This window comes from Nanorana parkeri, unplaced genomic scaffold, assembly GCF_000935625.1.
Source record: "Nanorana parkeri isolate BGI_ZX_2015 unplaced genomic scaffold, ASM93562v1 scaffold7, whole genome shotgun sequence".
NCBI classification, from domain to species: domain Eukaryota; kingdom Metazoa; phylum Chordata; class Amphibia; order Anura; family Dicroglossidae; genus Nanorana; species Nanorana parkeri.
In genome coordinates this window covers 1,238,978-1,253,368 of record NW_017306275.1, presented here as the reverse complement: position 1 = coordinate 1,253,368, position 14,391 = coordinate 1,238,978, and the positions used below count along the sequence as shown (strand labels likewise).

The following is a 14,391-nucleotide window of genomic DNA, read 5'->3' as shown; positions in this document are numbered from 1 at the left end:
CAGCGCGGAGCGGGGGCGCGCTGCCTTTGCGAGCAGGGTGTCATGTCATTTTCTGCTGGGCACCTCAACTTGCGAGAGCTCGCGGAGCTGAGCGTGCCGAGATGAACAATTTCAACTTCAGCCAGCTGGCAGGTTGTTACGGACGAGCCGATTGGCTGAAGGTGCTGTCAATCATCTGACTGCACTCAGCTCACACACTGCACGCAAAGCTCCGTGCCGGATAGCTTTGCTTCGCTCTGCACGGCTTCGCGTGCAGTGTGTCACGGCCTTTAGAGTGAAATTATGAGGCCAGCAGTGACGTGCGGTACCTTTAGTTCCGGGTGAGGCATTCCCCAGCCTCACCCCCAGCATGTCCCGCCCCCCCCGAACCTGGTCCCCATGTCCTCAAGCTAGTGTGAAGGAGGGAGGAGACAGGGAGGAGCCTCGTTACAGCTGAGGCATCGAGATCGAAGACTTGAAGCTGACAGCTTTTTCCTCCATAATACTAAGCGAGGCTCACCTGCCTCCCCTGACCGCACGTCCCTGGAGGACAGATATAAATATGACAGCTGCCATTGCTGACTGAGCATTTCAAAATGCAGCATCTGGCTCTCATATTGTTGAGGGAAAAATAAAAATTCCATTCTGTGAACATTATATTGTTAAACAGGATTTATATGGCGCCAACAGTTTTGCACAGCGCTTTACAATATAAGGAAGACATTACAGTTACAATACAAGTCAAGACAAGATGGTAAGAATTTAGAAGACATATTTGTGGATTTCCTAGTTTGGGAAAAGAAATGATGTATACTTCACAGCAAACTGATTTGTAAATGGGAGGATCGGCCTTTATTATTATTATACCATGAGCAACTCCGAGTGTTGTAATGAGAAAAGCTGCAGTATCAATAATCTTTTAGAAGTGAATGATGTTTAGAGAGTCTACCAAAAATGAAACTCATATTGCAGGGAATGGCTGCAATGTGTAGCCAGACAATCGTTTGAGCAGAAAATATGATTTCTGGAGACGTCCTTTTACACTAATGCTGTCCTAACAGTTTTCCTTTCGAGAGGAACTCCCGGAATTACAAAACCAACCCTTGCAGTGGGGCTACCCCTGTACAGCAAGGGTTAAGTGCTTGTTTTGGCTGGGTTCAAATAAAGAAAATACACTCACCTGATCCTTGGTCCCGCCTGACTGCTACACAGGTCCCCGCAGCCTCTTCTCCCCTGGGCTCCGGGAATCTGAGGACCGCTCACGTCACCATGTCTTAAGCAGGCCACTGACTTGCATTAGACGTGAGGACGCATAGGGTTACTCCACAGCCAGACTGGAGGGGGAGAGAGGTGAGCACTAAGGATCAGGTAGGCACTACTTATTTATTTGAGCCCCTAGACCAAAACGAGCACACAACCCTTGCAGTGCAGGGGTAGTCCCACTGCAAGGGTATGTTTAAAAAAAATTCAGGAGTTCTTTAAATCTGGTTAGGCAATAAAAGTCCAAAAACTAAAAAAACAAAAACAAACCATGAGTGATCTCACCTGTTTCCTTCTTTCCTCCACTTGGTTGAGGTGTCTGTATGGGAGTTAATTTTATCTTGTCTGCAGGTCCATCATTACAATCGTGACCCTTAAAACCAGGACAACACCTCCACTCCAGTTCTGTGACCACTTTATAGGATGTTACGTATCTTGGCCTGAAGCTCACCTTATAACTAGGAAGGGAGACAACACAAGTACATAGTTAGCTACAATTTACACGCTTAATTTAGTAGATAAAATAATCAATATAAATACGGTTTGCATGTACTGATATAAATATACACATACCCACACATCAATCAGCCAAAACATTATGACCACCCACCTAATATTGAGTTTGTCCCCAAAATAGCCCTGCCCCAACCCAGGCATGGACTCCACTGGATTTCACTAGACCTCTGAAGGTATGCTGCGGTCAGTGCCTTCACAGGGGACTCACAGTCGTAGGTAGGTGGCATGTGTCAAAGTAACAGCCACATAAATGGAAGGACCCAAGGTTTCCCAGCAGAACATTACCAAGGGCATCACACCTCCACCGGCTTGCCTTGTTCCCATAGTGCATCCTGGTGCCATATCTTCCCCAGCTAAGTGACAGACACGCACCCGGCCATCCACATGATGTAACAGAAAATGTGATTCATCAGAACAGGCATCCTTCTTCCATTGCTCTGTGGTCCAGTTCTCATTCTCATATGCCCATTTTAGGCACTTTTGGCAGTGGGCATGGGTCAGCATGGGCACCCTGTCCGGTCTGTAGCTAAGCAGCCCCATATGCAACAAACTATGATGCACTGTGTGTTCAGAAACCTATCGGAACCAGCATTAATTTTTTTCAGCAATTTGAGCTACAGTAGCTCTCCTACGACTAACTGAGCCTTGGCCACCGATGACCTTGCTGCCAGTTCACTGTTTTTTCTTCTTTGGACCACTGTAGACTGAGAACATCCCACAAGAACTGCCATTTTGGAGTTGCTCTGAACGAGTGGTATAGCCATCATAATTTGGCCCTTGTCAAAGTCGCTCAAATCCTCACACTTGCCCATTTTGTCTGCTTCCAACACATCAACTTCAGGAATAAAAAGTTCACTTGCTTGCTAAGATTTCCCACCCAGTTCCAGGTGCCATTGTAATGACAACACTGAAGTTGTCACATGTCGATAATGTACTGCTAATCGCTCTGTTCCCGATCATCTCCCTGCAGAAATCGGTGACTTTGTCACCGCTTCATGCAGGGATTCCCCCCTCCCCTCTTCGATTCTCCAGCGCTGACTGGAGGAAAGGATGGGGGAGGGGCAGGCACAGTGGGCTCTGCCTCTAGATAGGCAGAGTCAGCTGTCAATCAGGATACGTCCCAGCTGCAGTGCGGCTGTGCGCAGTCAGCATATAGTGGTATATTAGCATATGTCCTCCTGTGACCCTAAAGACTATGGCAAAAAGAGGCTGGGCCATAGTTCTCTTTTAATGCACTGCTCTCATATTAAAGCACTGTAAGGATGACTCCAGGCAAAAGACAACGTTCAGTCACAGATATTCCAACATGAAAATTTTCAATGTGTGGTTGAGTTTTGCTTTGGAATGTAGAGTTGGGAAGAAAGTAATGTTTTAGACTGCAGCAGACAATGTTCCGTTTCTTTAGGCTTCAGACAACTGTTTAGCTATTAGGCACATAATGGCCCCCTCTCCATCAGTGTATAGAAGTAATTTGTACTTCTGCCACTCAGATTAAAATAAATGACATTGACTTTACTGTGTAAATATGTATTTTTAAATTTTTTATCTTACTAGTGTTTTCTTTTAAAATGTATGTAAAGCCAATTTTATAAAATGTATTTTAGAGTAGGGAAGGGTTAAAACCAGTCAGGTAAACTTTGTCAATCTCTGTCCTGTTGGGGAGTCCTGTTGGTTGATCCCTCCACATTGTCCTGGAGACACAACAGGAAGTGAGAGGAAATCTCTCCAAAGTGAGGCAAATATTCCTCAGACAGCTGTCACCAGAAAAGGGGTCTATATAGGAAAAATGTTTTTATATTGGAAAAATGTTTAACACCGGATCTTGCAACAACTGTAAAACTTTGGATCTCCTTACTCTTTGAGTCCTACTGACAATGGTGACCATGACAAATAAAAAGGGGGCACAAACATCAATAAAATTCTGGCAGGCGTTCTAATCCCTCACTGCTCTAGGCAAACCTAGAAAAAAAGTCTTGGGCATACATACAGTCGTAAATTATGTCAATCTGTACTCGGTTGAAAAGGTTTCATCAGTATCACTTTGGAATTGCAACTGTATGGTTATTCAGTTTACATTCCTAATTACAGAGCTGCAAGGAGCAACAGGAAAGTACAAACAACAATCTTAGCTAAACACAAAGAAACCAAAATGAGTTGTCACAGTCAAAGAATAAGTGAGTATGCATATTATGAAAACATAGTAAAAAATACAGTGAATATGCAGATTATGAAAATTGCAGAGGAACCAACAGTGGAAATATGACCTTAAGTCCAGAGAGCAAGAATGGTAAAAGGGAAGGGAGAGACACACTTTGCTTCAAAGCTGAAATCCACATAGGCACTATTTTGTATACTTACATCTGTCCAGCTTGTCCCAATGTAAGCATGCATAGGCCATGCCTGATCGGCCACTGGGGATCATGTAAAGCATTGTAGTAGCCAGAAATAATACAGTGCTGGCCACGATCTTCCAGGTACTGTACAGCCATTCAGAGAATGTCTAGAATTTTCATAAATTAATACAAGGCAGTCTGTGATTGGATGAGGGGTGGATTGTGATTTCATTGAAGAAAAAAAGAAAAAGAAAAAAAGGATGGACTATAAACTCTCTGAATGGCTGCTGTGCTGAGCAAGCGACCCCCTGTGCTTTCCGAGTAAAGTAAAAGCCACTTTGCACTGTACAGTAAAAAGGACCCGGAAGATCAAGCCCAGCACTGGAGTAGCTCTAGCTTCTACACTGCTTTACGGCAGAGCCACTGATCAGGTATTGCATATGCATACTTACTTTGTGACAAGCTGGAGCAATGTAAGAATGCAAAGTCATGCACTCCTGGAGTTTAGCTTTAAAGTGACTATGATGAGAAAAGTGCAGGGTCTGCCATTGCTACGACTCAATTGCAAAGGGGAGTTGCTGGACTGTGTTTGGCTTTGAAACTTTGAGTTACAGACCAGAAAAAGCATGCTGCAAACAACTGTCAGATAAGAACTCTGAAGCTTATCTCTCTTCTGTGCCAGAGACTCAGACCTCACTGAAGTCACAACACAAGCAAGACTGAGAGGTAACAAACATTTTCAAAGGAGAGACCCTCAGTGGCAGTTCCCATATCTTTCTAAGGACAGTTATTTCAAATAATAATTTGTTGTGGATATCTAGTTAAATTATTTTACAAAGCACAATCTCTTAAGACCCAATTCCACAGGTACAGGTTTCCTGAGGTTTGGTAAGAAGCCAAAAGGAAAAATCAAAAGAATCAAAAAAGGCAAATCTTTCCAATTGCATTCAATGGAACAGCATAATCTATTGGTTCTATGGGTGATGGTTTAGCAAAGTGCAGCCTGCATCTTCTTCCCTCAGATTGATAGAAGATAAATACTCATTATCCAATGGACTAGCAAAAAACAGGCAAAATGCATGTAAAATAGATGACAAATATATTTTTTTTTAAAAAGGGGAAAGGCCCTTGATGTTTAAAACCAATTGTAAAAACCTCAGCAAGCCCATTCTGGCTTTCCATGCTGTCTTATTTAAAAAAAGCAAATCAATTTGGTGACTGATGGGTCTCTGTTGACATTTACATGCTTCCTTTGAGGATTCTGGTGCATTGCCATTTCCCAATGTTTTAGCTTTGCGGGTTGGAATGGGTTGTGAATTATGCCATTGTAATAGAACATAAACAACATGCATCACTGTGTCCGTTGACAACCAAAGCAAGCAGGAAATGAAAACATGGAAATCTTATCACGGGAAACAAAAATATGAAACGTCTCATGGGTCCAAACACAATATGAGGCTTAGCAAATAAGTATGCAGAAAGTCAGCTAGTTCTCCACGCCGATAAAAGGAAAAATATCATAAAAAGGATCATTCAGATGTATTATACTGCAATTAACCTCATACTGTATATTTCCAATATAAAAACAGTAGAAAAAAGGAAACGTTAAAGAAAAATGGATATATGCTGCCAACAAATCAGTTGCTAGAAGCACACGGAAAATTATTGCTGAAAACACATTTGGTTGGCGTGGGCAACACGTCCACACTTTCTTCCTCTAGTTTTACACCAGTTTCAAATACCCACCTCCTTTCCCAGTATAGCTTTTATGTGCAATATCTGAAAATGATCCTGTACTCCTTTTTAAAAGTTTAAAGGTCTGCCCTAAAGCAGACACCTCAAGATGCCTTTTAAAAGCCTATTCTGTGCCTGTTTCTTAGTTTATTACTAATGCCCAATTGTCCAAGTTCATGTCTAAGCGCTGATGATTTCCATCCAACTGGCAATTGAGAGTTGCTACACTGGCCACTGAGAGTTGCTACAATGGCCACTGAGGCTTCTCTGAATCGACAGTGGAATAGCAGTTGACATTGATTATGTCAGGGAAAAATCATACTACTAGAAAAACTAGAAGAAGAGGGACAAAAGTGGCTTTTCTGGCTAAGAGCTAATAAAAGTAATATCAGACATCTTCTCATAACTATGACTTACTTTTCAAAGTTCACAAAGGAATTAAGGTTCACTTTAAGGTCTGAGGGGGTTAACTCACTATAAGAGGGGTGGCATAGAGCAGCTATAGTGTTAGTGAATTGGAAGCTGTAGGGAAAGATGACAAACTGCATAGAGAGAGGTTTGGGTCAGTTAGGAAACTGTATTCTAATTTGCATTTTCCCCTTATTTTTGTGGGCTTTTCACCTTTCATTTTATGTTGTGGTCGACTTGAGGTTAGAAGTCACTTTCAGCTGCTGTCCTGTCCATAGCAAGGTTTTTTTAACTGCAAGTCTTCCCTTAAAAGAAAAAAAATTGGCGTGGTACATTTAAAAAAAATATTTAGCTTCATAAAAAAAGAGGAAACTTTGGCCTCATAAAAAGACTAAGGACCCACTGAGCTTCACCTCATTAACATATGCTTTTAGATCTTTAACCTTGTTAGGAAAGATAGTGGTAATATCTAGTTTACAACTAATAAGATAGCACAGTTCAGGCAGAGTGAATGTTGATATCCTGCCCAGCCCCCTTGCATTCCAGAGGAAAATTCAACCCAAAAGAAAAACTTTTCTTTGAGAATAGGTAATATGCAAGCAGGAGTTTTTTTTTTCGTTTAGCTTTAGCTATGTAAATGAGAACATGTAACAAATGTAAAATAGGTGCTCTCAACTTGGCTGCAGAAGGGAAAATACACTTTAAAGCCAAGGATTCACACGTTGCAATCAACTGTTCTTTAAGATGTCTTTTGTGCACAACTTGGCACTGCATCATGCAAGAACAGTGTGCACCTAGACAACGTCACTATACAACAACAATTACATTCACTGCACCCCCTATCCCAATAGATAAAAAAAGTTAGACATTCACTAGTTAGGCCTATTATCCCTGACTAAAAATGTTCCACTGCTGGACAATTTTACAATGCTGTATCATCTTAATTCTTGTGAAGTCCCAGCATGTGCTTTTGGACTCTACTAAAAATTTTGGCCTAGATTTGCTAGGTTGTACTAAACCACCTGCCTCTACTCTGTTTCTTTAGTACATTTCGGCCATTTCTTTCTCATTAAAAATGTCTTGCTGCTGGCCAGTTTTACACTGCTGTATCATCTGCAGCCTCTTAATTCTTAATGAGAGCCTGATAGAAATGGGCCATCAGCAGGACTGTTTTCCATCAGTGAGAACGGGGCCAATTTTGTTCTGCCAGTTAAAGAGAGACTATTACTGTTTGGTGACAAAGCATTGTCACAGCTAAAACTACCTAAAGTTTTTTCAAACTGAAATTAATCAGATTGTGGTGATGTTTCTGTATGTAAGCCAAGCAAATTGTAAAAGAGAAAAAAAATATATCAGTTCCACAGCCAAATATTTGCTGTCATTGTACGCTGTTGCTTTTCCGTAACACCACTTAGAGTTTTAAGGTATCCCCCAACCATGTTAAAGGATTTCTGTATTTTTTTAATATTCACCTTGAAGCCACATAAAATGACCCTGTCCTTGCTGTATGGTATTTTTTTAAAATCGGTTTTGCATTGGTACATGTAGTTTGCAAATTAGTCCTAAAAATGGCCAAAACTGAACAACCAAATACACTCCACCCCCTTACCCCATAGACGTCAATGGGATTTACCTTGTGTTCACCAAATTCCAAACAAGATTCCTAAACAAAATCGAACATGGGCAAATTCACCCATCACATATGCTGAGAAATGCATAAAAAAACATTTCTTTATAACTGGATTAACAATGTTTTAGATGTTCTGTAACACAAAATGTATGCAAAACTAGTTTAGAGGACCAGACAAATTATGCTTGTTTTCAATGTTTAGCTGCAAAATCAAGTTAAAATAAATAACTTTCCCTAATTGTCCCTAACAAATACTTTTGCTTCCCAAACCCTTAAAACATCAGTAAAGATTTAGACTTTCCATCACTCTCTATTCCTTTGGTGACAGACACCAGAGCAAACAGAGTGTAAATCTCCTCAACAGAGACACAAACAGCAACATAAAACTGACAGGGGCAGTTCGGCTTTAGCCCCAACTATTAAACTAAACTAAAACACACAAATCATCAACGTGAACAACCAATCTGAAGAACTCACGAGGTATTCCATAATGAGACTGTTTTCTTGTACCTGTAAGTTTCGATCTCCAGCACGAAATCCAGGCTGGAGATCGTATTCTAACTCACTAATTGGAGCTTGATGAGCTTGTTGAGGTCTAAAGAGCAGACAGCTTGACCTGGTCCCAAAATGCTTTGCACATTTAGAATATGATAAATGACAGGTATGAATTGATTAAGTTTACGTTCACATCTATTGTGATCCTGGAATCACATTTAGGATGTCATTATTTTTAGCAAGATCAAAAAAGTAGGACATACTTCTCCATTTTCATTTATTTTCTAAATTACACTTTATTAGACTATTGTGTAGGATGAAAATCTTGGTAAATGACCTGTTATTCCCTTTTCCTTATGGCTGATAGAAGCCTTATGTTATTACATAGAGCATTGCTGAATGACTCAATACTTCTGCCATAGCCCCAGTCCACAGAGGGGAGTCGTTAGGACTTTTACTTTTGTGAAGCTTAGCCATCCTGTGCCATCCATGGGTCGTAGAAGCCTTGTGTTATTATATAGAGCATTGCTGAATGACTCAATACATCTGCCATAGCCCCAGTCCACAGAGGGGAGTTGTTAGGACTTTCACTTAGCCATCCTGGGTAACAACATAATCTTACTAAGCAAATTGGAGACAGGTAAATGGTGGAAGATAACATTAAGTCCCCTACCATCACTTAGAGTCAAGTTTGGCCCAGTTCCACCACCAACAAAAAAAAGTGTCACTCTCTAATTATGCAAATGAGTTAGGTAGGCAGGTCTCAGTTGGCTATTCTGGGCCTTTTTTGCATTGCATGTTAAGAGTGCAAGTAACCACAATCCCCTTATTATAAATATCTGAATTTATTCACAATAAAATGGTGCGAGACACCAAGGATTACCAAACTGAATTTATTGAATTCTATGTTACGTCTCCTCATTTGGAAGGTCTACACTATATCTCACCTGGAGCAGATAACTACTATACAAGACCTCAGCCATCTGAAGTTCCTAAGTTTTGTGATAGGTTTACTATTTCATCTACTAGGACATATTTGCAAAAAAATTAAAATAATATTAAAAAACACACCTAGAGAGAAAATATTTTTTTTAAAAACAAGGATTTGAAACAAGATTTAAAAATGAAAAACTATACAGTTTCATAGATTTTAAAAAGAGAATGTAAATCGTGCTGTCAGGGAAATGTAGCTGTGTCATACCATGATTCCTACGTAATGTTTAACATCTGGAATATATTTTCCTTCTTATAGGTTACGTGAGTAGCGTTTGGAAAAAATATATCCAATTAAATCAAAGATTGCATTCATTTGTGCACAGGATTCCCTGTTCTACCTCGGCTGATTCAGTGATGGTCACCATCTAAAATCATTTGGAAACACACTGTAAGATGACCTTGAAGTCTAGAAAAGGAAATGAGACTTGGAAAGAGAATTCTGTAAATTATTCCAGGTCATGTCACTGCATGACCATAGCAGTAATATAATTCATTTAGCTTTAGGTGGTATACATTACTGACAGGCTAGAAGTGTGGGCTAACAGTTCATCCTCCACCCTTATTATGTTTGCACATAAGGCTAAAGTGAATAAGCTCAGTCTTTATATAGACAATTAGCCATCTTTGTGTGCTGGAAATAAACTTGTGTGATCATGAAGCACATTTTTGCTCTCATAAGAAAGCCTTTGTAAGTGACATCTGACCTGCATCATGGTGGTAGTCAGTTCATATTACGAGGACTTGAAGTGCACTGAAACTTTGTGGACAAGACTGCCATGCTGGCACTTTCTTAAATTATTACTGATTTAAAATGTACACAAAGACCTGATCTGAGGCTTTTAAAATATTTTCTGCTGCACCAAACTGTACCATTCTAATGGTCACAAAAGTAAAAATATAATATTACAGGTTTAGGAGGGGTAGGAAGATATTACAATTACAATACAATTCAAGGCAAGATTTTAAGGAGGACCGTGAGAGCTTACAATCTAAAAAGGGAGGGGCAAGTGATACATGTGGAGGTAAAATAACATTTAGTGAGAATTCTTAAGACAAGGTACAGCTAGAAATGACTGCAAATGGGAGATGGCTTTGGACAATCACTGAACTGGAAGCAAAATGGCCAGTTTAGGAGTCTGTCACTTCAGCTTAACAGACACACAGCCACCTTGCCCTTTTAGAGCAAAGTGACAGTGTCTCTGTTGCAGCATCCACAACCCAGAGATTTTCACCTCTCCAGCATTCCCCCATCGGTCCTTCCTCTGTTGCAGCCTCCACCAAAGTATCAGATGTCAGCTGGTGTCGAAGATTAGGTGAACACACACCATTTTATTGTGAATCAATGTATAAAATATATGGGTGACACTGTGGTGACCGTCCTTTGTTCTAGCAAGTTTCAGGCCCAAGCATTTTATAATGTGACGAGGTCACATTATACCCTATACCTGGAAACACTGGGTATTTTGCAGTGACAAATGCAGAGGAAGGAGTAGTGGGGAGGAGTGCTGAAGATGAGAGTTTAAAGTTGTCCCAGGAAGGGGGCGTGCTTTACACAGACACTGTCACTATGCCCTGAATGGTCAAGGTGCATCTTTAAAGTGAACATTTTAGGAGAGAAATATGTAATCTGCCATTAATGAACTCCTTAAAACGCTAATTGTACTGGGTCTTTCTAAATCACTAAAACTGAACAAGCAAGCAGGCAGTGAAGTCAGAACCCTTAATATGCATGCTTCTTCTACATCAGTGACATGTATTGAGACATTGGATCAGCATGAAAGACAGAGAAATCACATTTTTAGAAAGAGTGGTCAGCAGTGTCATATTTATACATATTTAGAACAGTACAGTTTCCTTTAACTGAAAAACAATTGCAAGACCATTATAGGCAGAATAGCAAAGGACATCTCTGACCAAGTGAACTAGTTAGTCAGCTGCAAATTCCCATCACTAACAACTAAATGTGAGTAGTCATGGCAAGCATTCTTGAAGCTTGAGCTGCCCTCAGGGATGGATTTCTTCATGGAAGACATAGCCCGTAGTTTAGGTTGGCAGGGCTTGCAATGATAGCACCCTACACCTGTTTATCATGCTGTTGACAGCCAGTCACATATCCTTATGTATGCTAAAATTTCCAAGGTTGCCTCCCTGCCAGCCAAAGCCATCCAATCATCTTCACTGTTCCAGTCTCTGCATTCCCTGTGCATTTGCTTTGGTGGCACAGTTGCCGATTTATAGTTCATGGTTTTTCATTACAATTTCAATTTTGTCTTGGTGAACTTTGTCTGCCAGATTGGTTCTGATTCTGTCTCAATCAGGGTGTTTTTTATTATGGTTGCATCAGTACAGAAATGGCACCATTGTTCGGAGTATGGTTCAGTACAGAAATGGCACCATTATTCGGAGTATAGTTCAGTACAGAAATGGCACCATCATTCGGAGTATGGTTCAGTACAGAAATGGCACCATCATTCAGAGTATGGTTCAGTACAGAAATGGCACCATCATTCAGAGTATGGTTCAGTACAGAAATGGCCCCATTGTTCGGAGTATGGTTCAGTACAGAAATGGCACCATTGTTCTTAGTATGGTTCAGTACAGAAATTGCACCATTGTTCTGAGTATGGTTCAGTACAGAAATGGCACCATCATTCAGAGTATGGTTCAGTACAGAAATGGCACCATTGTTCTGAGTATGGTTTAATCTGTTTGGGTCTGATCTCACCTCTGTCAGGATTAAGATTGTGTAATACTGAGTCTAGTCATAGATATGAGAAAGCATAGAGAATATCCATTTTGTACAAACTAAAAGATGCTCTGATAGATAAACATGTATGAAGGTGTTAGTGGTGCTTGCATACTTATGCATAAAGCAGACACCCTTGAGGATCACCCTTTGAAAATGGGATAAAGGGAAGGGAAGGTGGACACACACAAAACAGGATAGGGGGGGTGGACACACACAAAACAGTGAAATTAAATGGGAAGGGGGGTGGGGTGGAGAGAGAGAGAAAGTAGAGATATGGCCTCGACTGCAACAGACCACAGGATGAGGATCATAAAAACATCAGAAACCGCTATACACGGCATAACTAACAAAGTTTAATGTTCAATAGCATGCTATGCCAGTGAAGAAGCATTATTTTATTCCTGTATTTGTACCATTTATTAAAGTATTAGATTACTTTATTTAAAAAGTCTAGGTACAAGTTAAATGTAATGTTTTGCATGAGAATACATTATTTGTATTTTCTTCGTGTTCATGGGTTATCGTGAAAGATTGTGAAGGTTTTTTACACAGTTCTACAGAGTCCCCTTTCCTTCCATAACCCACAGAAAAACATTGCTCTTAACCTTAACAGTACTGCACATTTTTTGTTATTTTATTTTGATTGTGTTTATGTATGCTTCACACACCACTGATTATAAGATGAACGATTATATTGCTTTGATCATTTGCCTGTGAATAGGGTTTTCTATGTATACAGCTGTATGGGGCATAAAACATTTTACCAATAAATCCACCATTTCTCTTACAAATATGTTTCAGTTGAGATTCTTGGCCTTTCATAAAACATCATGCATTAGTTATAGGTTATCTTAAATTATCATCACATATGAGGTTCCTCTCCTTAAAATGTTATATATATTTATATATTTCAGTATTACTTGACAAAATGGATAGATGAGGTCGAAAGATAATTTTAAGTAAATATTTGACATTTATGCCTCTCTGTTGCACTTATTGATCTGAGTAAAGTTTGAAGAGCTCTTGGTCTCATTGCCCTCACTTTTTCTTAGTGTCAGAGATATCCAATACGTAGATTGCTATGGGTCTTCCTCTTTTATACCACCAAAAGCAGCCCAGACACCAGGTCCAGTGCTATAATCCAACATTCCTGCCACTATAGACAGTGAGGATTAAGATGATCTCGTTACAGGTTTCCAGTAGCTGTTAAACCTCCACCAGTATCACCTTTTGGAATAAGACTGGGTTCACAGCAGAAAGGAATGCATTATCAAGCATTCTGATGGCATATTGTCACAGAATTAAAGTGAGGTAAATTGCTAAATGCAGGTAACTGCAGCCAAAATGAAGCATATGGGATTTTTGGTTTTGAGTAACTAAAAAAAAGCAGAGAAAATGTTAACTTAGCAAAGTAAAGGTTTACTGAGATGAAGCTATGTTCACTTCAATCAACGATTAATGTGTTAATAAAAGGTTTACCTTATGTACAAGCACTTTGCAAAGTATGCATACACTTGTAAGTGAGCATTCCCTACTCCATTGGTAAAATAACCCCAATGCATTGTGTTTATGCAGTACAGCACATTAGTGATCTAATTGAAAATAATACACATGAAGTTAGTGACACAATTAGTCTCAAGTCATGCTGCTTCTCATTTAGCAAAGTCTATGGGGGTGATTTACTAACCTAAACACACGCACGCACCAGGTGCGTGTGATTTTTACACAGCAAAGCGTATTTATCAACCAAAAAGTCTCTATAAGCATATTTCCACTAATGCCATATATGGAAAAATCATGCACATGATGCATATATAATGCTGCTTCACAGTTTAGACAAAAATGGTTAGCTCATGCATTTACATTCCTGCATTCATCAACGCAAGCAACACAACATAGAGCTAATTTACACAACATCACCTTGCAATTCAGGGCAGGGCTTTGCACAACACACCTGCTGGGTGTGTACACACTACAAAGGTGTTTAGATTCCACCCATAGATCATGCTGGGAGGGAACACACTACAGAGGTGTATACATGTTCGTGGCGTGTTTATAAGTTTAGTAAATCAACCCCTATGTGACAGGTTTACACACACACACGTGCCTCTGTATTTCGGAGAAGCCAAGTGCAACAGTTTTCATAGTTCTAAAACAGATTCATTACTGAAGATGCTGCAGATTTTAACTTTTAGTGAAGAAGTGGTTGGGGTCAGGTTTTATTCTGTTGGAGTAGCTGAGAGAAAATGAATGACTCAAGCGGTAACCTTGTAGTATATCTTTTGATTGAT

The 14,391-nt window shown here is 40.0% G+C and overlaps 1 protein-coding gene across 1 annotated transcript in view; it reads right to left on the bottom strand.

The window, feature by feature from the left end:
• Positions 1-14,391, bottom strand: part of EMILIN2 (elastin microfibril interfacer 2) — a 58,576-nt gene that overhangs the window by 23,297 nt on the left and 20,888 nt on the right. The window contains exon 4 of the mRNA XM_018553365.1: positions 1,525-1,697. Coding sequence (XP_018408867.1) covers positions 1,525-1,697 — 173 coding nt within the window. The remainder of the gene's footprint in view (positions 1-1,524; positions 1,698-14,391) is intronic.